Source organism: Taudactylus pleione, unplaced genomic scaffold (assembly GCF_031769625.1).
Source record: "Taudactylus pleione unplaced genomic scaffold, aTauple2 ptg000147l, whole genome shotgun sequence".
NCBI classification, from domain to species: Eukaryota; Metazoa; Chordata; class Amphibia; order Anura; family Myobatrachidae; genus Taudactylus; species Taudactylus pleione.
The window spans coordinates 3,565,001-3,581,217 of NW_028284549.1; the positions used below are offsets into that span (position 1 = coordinate 3,565,001).

The following is a 16,217-nucleotide window of genomic DNA, read 5'->3' on the forward strand; positions in this document are numbered from 1 at the left end:
GGTTCGCTTCTGAGAACAAGCGCCATCTTCAGACGGCGCTTGTCCTCGGTTCCCCGCGCCTTCCAAAGGGAGGGAGTTCCGAGGATGCGAAGAGGGACCTGAGCGGATCCCTCCGCCGCCTCCTCACTCCCTCCCCGGCGGCTTTGCGCATGCGTATCTGAGATGATGGGGAGCAGGTAAGTAACGCAGCTACTCCTGTAGCTGCGATACTAACCACAGGGACAACTGCTTTTCGGAGCAGCTGTCCCCTCACCGGAGCAATGATGAATTGCTCCGATGTAACGTTTCCCCCGCTTAAGTATCCCTCGCAGCGAGTTCAACACTTCTTCATCAGAGGCCATACGGCCACCAATGATGAATAGGCCCCAGAGTGTGAACAACGGGAGGAGACTGGAAATTCTGCTAACAATGGAACCTCTATCTGTGAGGTATTACCTACTTGAAATTAAAATTGTGTCTCTTTACACAACTGTTTTCATCGTTCAGTTTATAGAAAAGATTGAGGTTGTTTTATTTTAATTTTTAATTTAATTAGATATTTTTATTTTATTATATTTTTTTTCTATTTACTGTACTTGTACATCCATTGGCTGTATAAAACACAGACAGCGATTTGTTTGCTGAACATTCATGAGAATGCAGCTTATCAGTTCCCTATCACGTACAAGTGACAGTGCACAGCAGGAAACCAGGGGCTGACACTACCCTGCGTCTCACTGTATATAAATGGGTCATGCTGGAGGGATGTGCCACTGAAATCGCACAACTGAAAGTTTAGTATTTACAATATCTTTTGCTTTGATCTTATAAAAGCAGACAAAACTGTGGTTCACTGATAGTAGTGAATGGGAAATACAGAATAACATTGCCTGCTCTCCAATGTCTATGGCTGCAGTCACGATATTATCAGTAACACAAGCTGTGAGGCTCCTGTGTGCACACTGCATGGGGCTATGGAGCAGGTGCTAGGAATTAGCAGTACGACTTGTATTAATGCCACCGATTAACTCCTCTTCTCCGTTCCATAAACCTTCCCATGTTTGCCTGCAGGCGCACATAAATTGTGGAAACTGCACTGCTGGCTACTAATATAACAGAGCAGAATGGACTGGAGTATACCGCACTATGCTTTGCCTGAGATACAGCTGTTTAAGGCACACAGGACGATACTTTTTTGTTTTGTAATACTGTGCTAAAATCAGTGTCCCCCTGATTGATTTGCTACTGTACATGGTACAATACTAAACACATAGAAGCCATACTTTCCTTTCAGTATCATATACAGTATATATAACTGGCTGCAGTACCCGGCTCCGCTTGGGTGAAAGTCGGTGATCGGTGTCTCCCTAGGCAGCCGGCTACCTCCCTCAGGGGCCTATTCATCCACCGATAAATGGCCCGGTAACCATGCGGAAACGCATTTTTAAGTTACCGGGCTATTCATCATTAGGGGTCCGATAGGACCCCCCGGGTATTCAGCAAACTCCGAAAGCTGACAGGGAGCAGGTAAGTAACGCAGCTACAAATGAAGCTGCGATACTTTCCACAGGGACAACTGCTTTTCGGAGCAGCTGTGCCCTCACTGGGGCAATGATGAATTGTTCCAGTGTCAGGCTTCCCCCGTTGCGAGTTGGATACTAAAGTATCCCTCGCAGCGAGTTCTAAACTTCATCATCGGAGGCCATACGGCCTTCGATGGTGAATAGGCCCCTCAGTGGGCTGCACTCCGGTTGATCTCTGCCACTTGGGGGTCTATTTACTAAGGATGGAGATAAAGTCGACGGCCAACCAACCAGCTCCTAACTGTAATTTTTCAAACACAGCCTGTGAGATGGCAGTTAGGAGCTGATTGGCTGGTACCTCTTCTCTCCGTTCTCTATCCAAGGCTTAGTAAATAGACCTCTCAGACACCAGCTCTCTTGTACTGAGCCGCGCCTCCTGCACAGGAACCACCTCTAGGGACGTACTAAGCCGGCCCCTCTGTTCTCTTCAGTGACTGCCCGCCGATATTCTCGCCACTGAGAACAGTGCTGCAGCCTCCCCAGATGACAGTGAGCTCCACTGATCACCGCCCATAACAGGTTCCTGAACAGCAGGTGCTCCAGTGCTTTTGTAATAACCATACATGCCTACTCTCCAGGAAGTCGCGGGAGGTTCCCGATTTTTCAGGTAACACACCCCCCCGCACCCCCGGTAGTGTAGGCATTTCACCCGCATTACTGCCCACTTCCTAGTGAAGTGGGCAAAATGGGGAGAAACTTCCGCTGCAATCGCAGGTCCCCGTGTAGTGGGTGGGGTTTAATGACGCAATTTTACAAGAATTGCCTCATTTGGCACCGCCCCCTATTTAAATATATGCGAATCATGGCAAATTACAGTGAGAGGCGGGGTTTAATGACGCAGACCATCGGTAACATTGAGTAACATCGGAGCCTTACGCACACTTGCACAAGGTCAGACCTTACTCAGAAATTGCTAACCTTCGCCGCAGTTAGATCTAATGCTGTATATGCCATCACAGCGGATAATTTATGCACACCCCTGTAATGGCGTTCAAACGCACTGGCACGGCTGCATTTCGACGACCACCCCCAAGCGGTCACTTCCTGTCAATCAATCTGCGTATATATACGTATATATAAATATATATATATATATATATATATATATAAATAAACAAACAACAAAAACAACAATTGCATTTAGCAACACACATGTCTTTTCTTTCTTTTTATAGATAGTGGGTACCGGCACATCCACGTATCCTCTCTCCGTTCATGTGCAGAACCCAGGCCGCGGCTATGGGTTTAAGCTCCACCCCCGGACTTAAGCCTGACTTAAACCGCGCCTCCCGGCGACGTCAGTCTCCAGGAAGGCAGGGAGAGGGCTGGGTAAGTGGAGAGGCAGTGAGGCGATTAGCTCGCGTCACTGCAAGGGGGTGTGGTTTCAGGAGGGGCGCGATCGCGTCCTGACGCCGGTTTCGCAGGACTGGAGACACATTTAAGTTAGTGCCATTAAGTGAAGCGGCAGCGCCCTTTCACCTTTTCGGCGCCTGGAGCACACGCTCCGCCGAAGCCGCCCTCCCTACGCCCCTGGGCAGCTGCCCTATTTACTGCAGTTTCTGGACTCCAGTCACTGCTCACAGCAGAAGCTCCTCTATGGACCATGGGACAGCTGGTGGTATCTTAACCCTGTCGGGATTCTGACCGCCGGAATCCGGAGCACCGGCATCCCATACCCAACCCATACCTATCGGCAGCATAGGTATATAATACAGTGACCCTTTCCTATCAGCGGCATAGGTATATAATACAGTGACCCTTTCCTTTCAGTGGCATAGGTATATAATACAGTGACCCTTTCCTATCAGCAGCATAGGTATATAATACAGTGATCCTTTCCTATCAGCGGCATAGGTATATAAAACAGTGATCCTTTCCTATCAGCGGCATAGGTATATAATACAGTGATACTTTCCTATCGGCAGCATAGGTATATAATACAGTGATCCTTTCCTATCAGCGGCATAGGTATATAATACAGTGATCCTTTCCTATCAGAGGCAGCATAGGTATATAATACAGTGATCCTTTCCTATCAGCGGCATAGGTATATAATACAGTGACCCTTTCCTATCAGCGGCATAGGTATATAATACAGTGATCCTTTCCTATCAGCGGCATAGGTATATAATACAGTGATCCTTTCCTATCAGCGGCATAGGTATATAGTACAGTGATCCTTTCCTATCTGCAGCATAGGTATATAATACAGTGACCCTTTCCTATCAGTGGCATAGGTATATAATACAGTGACCCTTTCCTATCAGAGGCATAGGTATATAATACAGTGATCCTTTCCTATCAGCGGCATAGGTACAGTATATAATACAGTGACCCTTTCCTATAAGCGGCATAGGTATATAATACAGTGACCCTTTCCTATCAGCGCCATAGGTATATAATACAGTGACCCTTTCCTATCAGCGCCATAGGTATATAATACAGTGACCCTTTCCTATCAGCGGCATAGGTATATAATACAGTGACCCTTTCCTATCTGCAGCATAGGTACATAATACAGTGACCCTTTCCTATCAGCGGCATAGGTATATAATACAGTGATCCTTTCCTATCAGCGGCATAGGTATATAATACAGTAATCCTTTCCTATCAGAGGCATAGGTATATAATACAGTGATCCTTTCCTATCAGCGGCATATGTATATAATACAGTGACCCTTTCCTATCTGCAGCATAAGTATATAATACAGTGATCCTTTCCTATCAGCGGCATAGGTATATAATACAGTGACCTTTTCCTATCAGCGGCATAGGTATATAATCCAGTGATCCTTTCCTATCAGAGGCATAGGTACATAATACAGTGATCCTTTCCTATCAGAGGCATTGGTATATAATACAGTGATCCTTTCCTATCAGTGGCATAGGTATATAATACAGTGATCCTTTCCTATCAGCGGCATAGGTATATAATACAGTGACCCTTTCCTATCAGCGGCATAGGTATATAACACAGTGATCCTTTCCTATCAGCGGCATAGGTATATAATACAGTGATCCTTTCCTATCAGCGGCATAGGTATATAATACATAGATCCTTTCCTATCAGCGGCATAGGTATATAATCCAGTGATCCTTTCCTATCAGAGGCATTGGAATAAAATACAGTAACCCTTTCCTATCAGCGGCATAGGTATATAATACAGTGACCCTTTCCTATCAGCGGCATAGGTATATAATACAGTGACCCTTTCCTATCAGCGGCATAGGTATATAATACAGTGACCCTTTCCTATCAGCGGCATAGGTATATAATACAGTGATCCTTCCTATCAGCGGCATATGTATATAATACAGTGACCCTTTCCTATCAGCGGCATAGGTATATAATACAGTGATCCCTTCCTATCAGCGGCATAGGTATATAATACAGTGACCCTTTCCTATCAGCGGCATAGGTATATAATACAGTGACCCTTTCCTATCAGCGGCATAGGTATATAATACAGTGATCCTTTCCTATCAGCGGCATAGGTATATAATACAGTGATCCTTTCCTATCAGCGGCATAGGTATATAATACAGTGATCCTTTCCTATCAGCGGCATAGGTATATAATACAGTGACCCTTTCCTATCAGCCGCATAGGTATATAATACAGTGATCCTTTCCTATCAGCGGCATAGGTATATAATACAGTGATCCTTTCCTATCAGCGGCAGCATAGGTATATAATACAGTGATCCTTTCCTATCAGCGGCATAGGTATATAATACAGTGATCCTTTCCTATCAGCGGCATAGGTATATAATACAGTGATCCTTTCCTATCAGCGGCATAGGTATATAATACAGTGATCCTTTCCTATCAGCAGCATAGGTATATAATACAGTGACCTTTTCCTATCAGCGGCATAGGTATATAATCCAGTGATCCTTTCCTATCAGAGGCATTGGTATATAATACAGTGATCCTTTCCTATCAATGGCATAGGTATATAATACAGTGACCCTTTCCTATCAGTGGCATAGGTATATAATACAGTGACCCTTTCCTATCAGCAGCATAGGTATATAATACAGTGATCCTTTCCTATCAGTGGAATAGGTATATAATACAGTGATCCTTTCCTATCAGCGGCATAGGTATATAATACAGTGATCCTTTCCTATCAGTGGCATAGGTATATAATACATAGACCCTTTCCTATCAGCGGCATAGGTATATAATCAAGTGATCCTTTCCTATCAGCGGCATAGGTATATAATACAGTGATCCTTTCCTATCAGCGGCATAGGTATATAATACAGTGACCTTTTCCTATCAGCGGCATAGGTATATAATACAGTGATCGTTTCCTATCAGTGGCATAGGTATATAATACAGTGATCCATTCCTATCAGCAGCATAGGTATATAATACAGTGATCCTTTCCTATCAGCGGCATAGGTATATAATACATAGATCCTTTCCTATCAGCGGCATAGGTATATAATACAGTGATCCTTTCCTATCAGAGGCATTGGAATAAAATACAGTAACCCTTTCCTATCAGCGGCATAGGTATATAATACAGTGACCCTTTCCTATCAGCGGCACAGATATATAATCCAGTGACCCTTTCCTATCAGAGGCATTGGTATTTAATACAGTGACCCTTTCCTATCAGCGGCATAACTATATAATACAGTGACCCTTTCCTATCAGCGGCATAGGTATATAATACAGTGACCCTTTCCTATCAGAGGCATTGGTATTTAATACAGTGACCCTTTCCTATCAGCGGCATAACTATATAATACAGTAACCCTTTCCTATCAGCGGCATAGGTATATAATACAGTGACCCTTTCCTATCAGCGGCATAGGTATATAATACAGTGATCCTTTCCTATCAGCGGCATAGGTATATAATACAGTGATCCTTTCCTATCAGCGGCATAGGTATATAATACAGTGACCCTTTCCTATTAGCGGCATAGGTATATAATACAGTGATCCTTTCCTATCAGCGGCATAGGTATATAATACAGTGATCCTTTCCTATCAGCGGCATAGGTATATAATACAGTGATCCTTTCCTATCAGCGGCATAGGTATATAATACAGTGATCCTTTCCTATCAGCGGCATAGGTATATAATACAGTGATCCCTTCCTATCAGCGGCATAGGTATATAATACAGTGACCCTTTCCTATCAGCAGCATAGGTATATAATACAGTGACCCTTTCCTATCAGCGGCATAGGTATATAATACAGTGACCCTTTCCTATCAGCGGCATAGGTATATAATACAGTGATCCTTTCCTATCAGCGGCATAGGTATATAATACAGGTATAAGTATATAATAGGTATAAAATATCAGAAGCATATGGGCCAGAGATGAGAGACAGGGATATGATGTGGAAGGAGGACACATATGAGAGACAGAGAGAAGGAGAGGTGAGGGGGGCAGAGATGAGAGATGGAGAGAAGGGGAGGTGAGAGGGGCAGATTAGAGATGGGGATAAGGGGAGGTGAGGGGGGCAGAGATGGGGAGAAGGGGGGGTGAGGGGGACTGAGATGAGAGACCGGTATAAGGGGAGGTGAGGGGGGCAGAGATGGGGAGAAGGGGGGGTGAGGGGGACAGAGATGAGAGATGGGGATAAGGGGAGGTGAGGGGGGCAGAGATGAAAGATGGGGATAAGGGGAGGTGAGGGGGACAGAGATGAGACATGGGGATAAGGGGAGGTGAGGGGGACAGAGATGAGAGATGGGGATAAGGGGAGGTGGGGGGGACAGAGATGAGAGATGGGGATAAGGGGAGGTGAGGGGGGCAGAGATGAGAGAAAGGTATAAGGGGAGGTGAGGAGGACAGAGATGAGAGACCGGTATAAGGGGAGGTGGGGGGGGACAGAGATGAGAGACCGGTATAAGGGGAGGTGGGGGGACATAGATGAGAGACCGGTATAAGGGGAGGTGAGGGGGAAAGAGATGAGAGATGGGGATAAGGGGAGGTGAGGGGACAGAGATGAGAGATGGGTATAAGGGGAGGTGGGGGGGACAGAGATGAGTAGAAAGGGAGGTGAGGGGGACAGAGATGAGTAGAAGGGGAAGTGAGGGGGACAGAGATGAGAGAAAGGTATAAGGGGAGGGGAGGGGGCAGAGATGAGAGATGAGTAGAAGGGGAAGTGAGAGATGGGGGGTAAGGGGGGGAGATGAGAAATAGGGAGACATGGGGTGAGGGGGACAGAAATGACAGACAGGCAAATGGAGAATGACACAGATGAGTGACAGGAAGAGGAGGGGCAGGGCCGTTTCTAGGGGCAGGCGTCCCGTGCAATCGCACGGGGCGCGCCGCCTCCGACCTCTGCAGCAGAAACAGAATATTAACTGCCGGGCGCCCGCTGAGATTCAGTTACCAGAGCAGAGCAGCCGGAGAGATGGAGGCTCCGGGTTCCGGCTCCCGGCTCCCCCAGTGTGCACTATGGGAGGACGTCATGACGTCTTTCCCATAGTGCAGAGGAGCAGCCGAGCGGAGCGGACGCCGGAGTGGGGCTGAAGGTAAGTGTTACTGTTTTTTTTTTTTATGTGCAGGCAGCCTGGGGACATTACTCTGGGGGCACTTCTGCAGGGGGAGACACCACTACTGGGGGCACCCGGGCACTACTACTGGGGACATTACTCGGGGGGCACTTCTACTGGGGGCATTGCTTAGGAGGTACCACTACTGGGGGCATTACTCAGGGCCCAGGGGCACTACTACTGGGGGCACTACTACTTGGGGCTTTACTACTTTGGGCACTAGTACAAAGGGAGCATTACTATTGGGGGGACTAATACAGGGGCATTAATACTGGGGACACTATTACAGGGGGCATTACTATTTCGGGCAATACAACTGGGGACAATACTACTGGGGCACTACAACAGGGACCATTACTATTGGGGGCATTACTGATGGGGGCATGACTACAGGGGGCACTACTAATGGTGGCATGGCATAGGGGGCACCACTCCTGGGGGCACTACTACTGGGTGCACTGTATAAAGGGCATCACTACTGTGGGCTCTGCATAAGTTGCACTACCACTGTGGGCACTGCATAAGGGGTATAAATACAGGGGACACTGCATATGGGGACAACTACAGGGGGCACTGCATAATGGGCACTTTTGCCTGAGAGCCAGTGGGGGGGGAGCCTAAGACCTGTCGGGATGGAATGGCAAGGGAGGGGGCTGGAATGAAGTGTGTATTATGTGAATCTTGTTTTTTCAATGTGTTTTATGTGGTTCTGGATTTAATAATGTATTTGAGATGGATGTGGTTTTAAAACGTAGTTTATGTGCCTCTGGCTTTTCCAATATATTTTATGTTGAAGTGGTTTGTTGCAGTGTATTTTATGTGGAAGTGGTTTGTTGCAGTGTATTATATGTGGATCTGGCTTGTATTTTCAATGTGCAGGGTTCGCTCCCAACGCGACTAAAAACGAGTGTGATGCACATGCTGTCTGTCTTTTGTTTAACTACATATATTTTTCAGCGCTTTGCCTCTGACAGGTTAGACACCCCTGGGCTCAGTAGTCACAGTGGCTGTCATTCTGTGGTCTTTCGAGATCACACTCCCTTACTGTGACACCACACCCCCTCACGATGAGGCCACGCCCCCTCCACAATATTACTGCTTCGAGGGGGGGGGGGGGGCGCATTTTGACTGCTCGCACTGGGAGCCTCAAACCCTACAAACTGTCCTGAGGAGGGGGGATGAGAAACGGAGGAAACAAAGCCCTGCAATGCCGAGCACGATAACTACAGTAGCTACTGGGAGTACGATGGGTCACTGGGTTCACTATGTACGAGTTGGTTTGATCATATTTGAGCTTAATGGTAAACTGTGAATGTGAACTATGAAAAACTAAATGATGAACCTCAAACTCAGACACAGACACAGAACTGATGGTTGTTCAAACTGAAAAACGGTTAAAATACTAATATGGCCAATTCGGCTATAACAGGAGTCATCGTATATTTTATTGGTACATTTATAAGAACCATGAGCCGCGCACGGCAACTATCACATGCCAAGCTCTAAACAGCTCCAGTTCACCTTCAATCTTATTTACAACCAGCTCAAACTATTTCAGCATCTCTGCTAGAAGCTAAAGACATCACCGAGGCAACAGCACCACCAGAGCCCCTGCGAAGATAGCAACCTACAAAGAGGAAGCGCAAAGCAACGCTGTATAGTCAATGGCAAACATTTAAAAAATAAATGATAGGTATATGGTAGGATATGATGGGTTTGTTTTAATGAAACTCGGGTCAAAGATGTGATAAGATGTCTGCATATTGGGCCTTATTCAGGTTGGATCACATGGCTGCTGGTCCATGTTTGTGCTCTGCCCATGCATCGCAGTGCGCGCACGCGAACCGGCCGCTGCGATAGGTGGGTGGAGACGGTGGTGGTCAAAGGAACGCAAGCGTGCCTGTGCGTTTAAACGCCGCTACAGGGGCGTGCATAATTAAGCCCCCTGCGATAGCATACGCTGGCAGAGGTCTAGATGGCGACAGGAAGTTTAGCAGATTGTGAAGTAGGGTCAGGTCAACCACAACTGTGCGAATGGTTCCGATGTTCCTCGATGTTACCGATGTTTTGCGTATGCACGTCATGGGAAGTGGGCGGCTTTACACAGTGATGGGCGCCTTGGTATAGCGCTGCGGTTGCCATGCGATTGCATTCATTAGCATATTTTCGCAGCTAGCGGGTGCATGCGAACGCAGCCACGCGATCTGTGCTAAATCAGGCCCATTCTGCGTTTTATTACCAACATTTTACTTTATGACAGAACTGTATCAAGTTTTGCAATTTATGCTGCAGATTATAAACGAGGTAAAATCAATTAGTAGAGGAATATTATATCCAATCATTTACCATAATATATTTATTTTAATTTAATTTTGGCAAAAGCCAACCAAATTCCATAGAACTTTAAATCTATGGATTAAACAACTTGCTGCATCGAAATTTTCTCTTTCATTAACTGACACCCGCATGCCCAAAATTCCGTGAATAATTCCCCACAGCATCGCAATCCAGTCTCTACACATCCATGTCTCCTTAATTTACTGTGCACGCATCACTAACAAGCGCCACCAACTCATTTAAGATAACCAAATGGCAAAAAGAACAGATTTGCACCTAGAACAGCACATTCCCTCCAGCCAAACATCATAGCAAAATCTAAATGGCACCAGAACTAACCTTTTCATACTTCAGAGAATCTCAGCAATGCAATTTAATGCCTCCGGCACTCTATTCAGTGTAACAATCTATCCACCGCCAAAAACATGTTTCTAAAAAATACTGCAGTGCTAGAGCTTCATAAAACTAATTGTAGCCTAGTGCGCTGAATCCCTTTAGGAATCATCCAAGGAATCTTTAAAGGGCTCTAAAAAGCCAACAAATTGTATAGTGACTGGTAAATATTATATATCGTCAGCCATTTATTCTGACACATGTACCTACAGCTTTTAACACTCTGGCACAATTCGTGGTGAGGTTGACACTGTAAGGTATATAAAGCACGACTAATGACTCTGGGCAATTGTTGAACTACATCTCATGATTTTGAGTAAACATGATGTAAATAAGATAAAGGGTTATATTATTTACTAAATGGCAGCTTTCCAAAGCTGCTGGTTGTTGGGGGTTTTGCTGGCAGAATGTAAAACCAGTCGCATTTTGCACTTAATAATTATTAGCGTTTAAAATTCTGCCGGCAAAACTGCCAACGATTTTTGTAAATAGACTCAAAGTGAGATCTTCCATTCCGACAGCCCACAGCACAATGACTTAAGATCCTATGGAGATTTTTTTTTACTCAGCAAATTTGATGCCATGCAACCCTAGACAGGGACTATGCTGAAACGAAACCATACATTTTATTAACGATCGTATACAGTACATAGTGGAAAATGGCAGTAATATTAGAACATTGTGATATTGGCTAAGTGTCATTACCTGCCGTTTCTGAATCTCCAGATGGCATCTCTCCATTAATGCCGTTTTCCTTGCTTCTAGGATGTGTTGCTTGGAGAGCCTGCTCCCCGTAAGCTGCATCCTCTATCTCTCGGAAGGGAATGCCATTTGAGCTGTGGACCATCCCAGCTCCCGCTCCACCTTGTTCTTTCATGTCTGTGGAGTGGGGGAGAGGTGACGCCTCGGTGAGCTGTCCCGGTGCCCAGTGGGGTGGCTTGGGCTCATCCTGCCTGTTGTCTGTCATACTGCCTCCAGCCAGAAACCTGCAACCATAGACAAGTTATAAACCTGGAAAGGTCCTGCTTACACCTTTATGGGCCTGATTCATTCCCGTTTGCTATCTGCGTACGCTCGCTCCCGGCGTATGTAAATTTGTCAAAGTGACGCCACGGGAAGCGATCGCTCGCCAAGGCATAAGCACGCCCACCATGTCTTAGCGAGCGGCCACTTTGTGTGAGCGTACGGCCAATCGCACAGGCAGAGCCGCCCATCAGCAACACGTCACCTCCAGGAAGTGTATTAAAACATTGGTACATCGAGCACCTTCGGATGCAAACGCAGTGCTTGCGGTTGCTTTATCCTACCGCAAGCATTGCGAGGAAATCAGTGTAAAAAAAGTGACATGTACTATGAAGCTGCCTGTTAATTATGCACGCCTCTAAAAAGGCGTTGAAACACCCGGGCATGCCTGCGTTCGCATCTCCAAACCCCCGTTATTAGTGTCCTGTTATTAGTGTCCTGTTACCACCCACAAACGACCTCTCCTGTCACTCATTACACTGGGCTGCCTTTGCTGGGCGAGCGAGAGGGATGCGATCGTAGTGTGTAGTTCGCGCACGCGCAGAACGAATCATGCGCATGTGCGTACGCAGAACATCGTGCCACTTGCAAACGCACAGCGCAAGCGAGCGGCTCTGAATCAGGCCCTATGTACATTGTGCAAAATGACTTTTCTGGTGTTTCATCTTGGCTTGTTACTGGCCAGCAGATGGACATACAGCATGACAGCGTCATTGAGTCTAACAATATGCGGAATTGTTGAAGACGGGTGTAACACAATAATTCCACAAGTCACCGATATGATCAGGGCTGTAAGTACATCATAGTTACAGGGTCTAATTTTATAATAGTCCAGCATTTTTAATACATGATCCTGATCAGTCTGGGATGTTATTTGCATAACTAGTGTTGTGAAAGCCCTTTCTCTCAAATGCTCATTCCCCCAAGTGTTCCCATTGTTATGTCTATGGCCTACCTGTATTTTTATTTCAACTCAGTTTGAGTATACAGTAGGTGTATATGTACTTGTCATCATGACATTTCCCTAATAGAAATATTATATTTCCGTCCAGCCATTGTAAAAACCAGCTGAGCCCCCTCTACCTTAACGGTACAGACCCTTGTTTGCCAAACAGACGTATAACTGTGGTGCACAACAGACCATGGTTGTTCCTGCTATTTTCAGCTGAATCACTTCAGTAGCTTCTATGCTCTTTCTCCTGTCTGCTAAGTGAGTTGCATTAGGAAGAGAAAGTTAGAGTGTGGACCGGTGAAAGGGCGGCATTGTGCCGAAATATAGGAAACGGACGGACACGGCCACTCTATTGCAAGTCAAATGAATGTTCGTTAAATTGATCCTTTCAATCTTTTCTCAGCACAATTCTCCATTCAGTAAGCAGATCAAATATAAAACTTCCTCTACTTACAAAATTAATAGCATACATTGGCTGGCGAGTGCACAGTAGAAGGAAGGCAATTTGCTGTACAATAGACAATCATATGAATGTATGGTAAAGAGTTGCCTTAAAAGACCTATTATAAAGTCTATAGGCTCATTAATGCGCCAATTTATATGAAGTCATATGCTGTCTTCAGGGCCATCTCTTCCATTGGGAGTGTTGGGCAGTTGCCCAAGGGCCCGAAGCTTGTAGGGGCCCACCAACCCACCCCCCTTATTTTTATAAGCCGACCGACGGTGCACTGTATTCTGATATAACCTCCCCCACCCCATCCCCCCACGGTGACGAGTACTCACCTCAGTCCCAGTTTCACTTCATCCACCGGCTACAGACCTCTCAGACAGTCTCTCTGCATATGTGGGAGGTCTGATGGGCATGCAGGAAAGTTTAACTTTATTGACCATTTACATTTGTTTCCCGTGAATGGGTGGGTAGGGGCCCCAATGCATTGCTTTGCCCAGGGCCCACACTGCTGTTAAGACAACCCTGACTGTCTTTTAAATAGTCATAAAAAGTGGTTTATTGAAGAATCTATAGAACAAGTAAAGCCGCTATTTGACATATATAAAATTTTGTGCCTGAGGTGAGCGGAATAATATTCATGAAATAACTGCAATGTCTATACTTAGGTCAATATGCCCATCGTGCTTTCTCTTCCTCCCCTGCCGCTGGCTGCCATGTTAGGAGGGGTGGCACGTCTCTAAGAGGGCGACTGACAGCTAGGCAGATTTAATTAGCAGAGTGCAGATTACATGGTTCATCCACAAGGGCAGAGCGACTGAGGACTCAGTAATTGAAATCCCTGCATGCTCAGCTTTTCAACCTGGCACGCAATTCATCCATATCTACGGCCACATTGCATGCTGGGAAATAAGTGCGCATCTATGTCCGTATTATGAGTAGGCTGCAGCGCCCCTATACATCTGATTGCGAAAGTAAGTCGTCGTCACTTTCTGCGCCGCATTTGCACCAATGTGATCCTTGGTGCAAGAGGTGGACTGAGGATCAGGAAGGTACCTGTGCATGCCCCCCCCACAATCCTGACTACCTGCCCATGGCACATCTACAGAACAATTATCCTATATGCGGACACCCCGTTGCCATCCAGTCACATTCAAGTGGAGGTGCGCACAAGTCTGAATCCCCTTATGCAGAGCAGACTGGCGTGCAATGCTGAATCAGCCCTACTGTCTGTAAGATGTGTGAGAAGCTAAATGTATAGTGAAGTGAGAAAATAATACTTTAGTTTGTAATACTGATATGGTGGGATGTCAGGGTACCACTGAGGAACGTGGTTAATCTTTATGGTTCATAGAGTAAATCTTTTACATTTAGAAGGAATTTAACTAGAATCAAAATTGCTCCCAGACTAGCAGAACCACATGCCCAAACTAAGAGAACCACATGCCCAAACTAAGAGAACCACATGCCCAAACTAAGAGAACCACATGGCCAAACTAAGAGAACCACATGCCCAAACTAAGAGAACCACATGCCCACACTAAGAGAACCACATGCCCACACTAAGAGAACCACATGCCCAAACTAAGAGAACCACATGCCCAAACTAAGAGAACCACATGGTCAAACTAGCAGAACCGCATGCCCAAACTAAGAGAACCACATGCCCAAACTAAGAGAACCACATGCTCAAACTAAGAGAACCACATGGCCAAACTAAGAGAACCACATGCCCAAACTAAGAGAACCACATGGTCAAACTAGCAGAACCGCATGCCCAAACTAAGAGAACCACATGCCCAAACTAAGAAAACCACATGCTCAAACTAAGAGAACCACATGCCCAAACTAAGAGAACCACATGGCCAAACTAAGAGAACCACATGCCCAAACTAAGAGAACCACATGCCCAAACTAAGAGAACCACATGGCCAAACTAAGAGAACCACATGCCCAAACTAAGAGAACCACATGGTCAAACTAAGAGAACCACATGCCCAAACTAAGAGAACCACATGCCCAAACTAAGAGAACCACATGCCCAAACTAAGAGAACCACATGGCCAAACTAAGAGAACCACATGGCCAAACTAAGAGAACCACATGCTCAAACTAAGAGAACCACATGCCCAAACTAAGAGAACCACATGCTCAAACTAAGAGAACCACATGGCCAAACTAAGAGAACCACATGCTCAAACTAAGAGAACCACATGCTCAAACTAAGAGAACCACATGGCCAAACTAAGAGAACCATATGCTCAAACTAAGAGAACCACATGCTCAAACTAAGAGAACCACATGGCCAAACTAAGAGAACCACATGCTCAAACTAAGAGAACCACATGCTCAAACTAAGAGAACCACATGGCCAAACTAAGAGAACTATATGCTCAAACTAAGAGAACCACATACTCAAACTAAGAGAACCACATGCCCAAACTAAGAGAACCACATGCCCAAACTAAGAGAACCACATGGTCAAACTAAGAGAACCACATGCCCAAACTAAGAGAACCACATGCCCAAACTAAGAGAACCACATGGCCAAACTAAGAGAACCACATGGCCAAACTAAGAGAACCACATGCTCAAACTAAGAGAACCACATGCCCAAACTAAGAGAACCACATGCTCAAACTAAGAGAACCACATGCTCAAACTAAGAGAACCACATGGCCAAACTAAGAGAACCACATGCTCAAACTAAGAGAACCACATGGCCAAACTAAGAGAACCATATGCTCAAACTAAGAGAACCACATACTCAAACTAAGAGAACCACATGCCCAAACTAAGAGAACCACATGCTCAAACTAAGAGAACCACATGCCCAAACTAAGAGGACCACATGGCCAAACTAAGAGAACCACATGGCTATACTAGCAGAACCACATTACCAAACTAGCAGAACTACATGGCCAAACTAGCAGAACCACAAGGCCATACTATCAGAACTACAATTCCATACTAGC

The 16,217-nt window shown here is 45.7% G+C and overlaps 1 protein-coding gene across 4 annotated transcripts in view; it reads right to left on the minus strand.

Annotated features, from left to right (window-relative positions):
* MAP2 (microtubule associated protein 2) overlaps positions 1-16,217 on the minus strand; it is a 284,389-nt gene that overhangs the window by 95,906 nt on the left and 172,266 nt on the right. For all 4 annotated transcript variants that reach the window (XM_088474119.1, XM_088474118.1, XM_088474117.1 and 1 more), the window contains exon 5: positions 11,525-11,805. In XM_088474119.1, coding sequence (XP_088330245.1) covers positions 11,525-11,786 — 262 coding nt within the window. In that variant the 5' untranslated portion in view covers positions 11,787-11,805. The remainder of the gene's footprint in view (positions 1-11,524; positions 11,806-16,217) is intronic.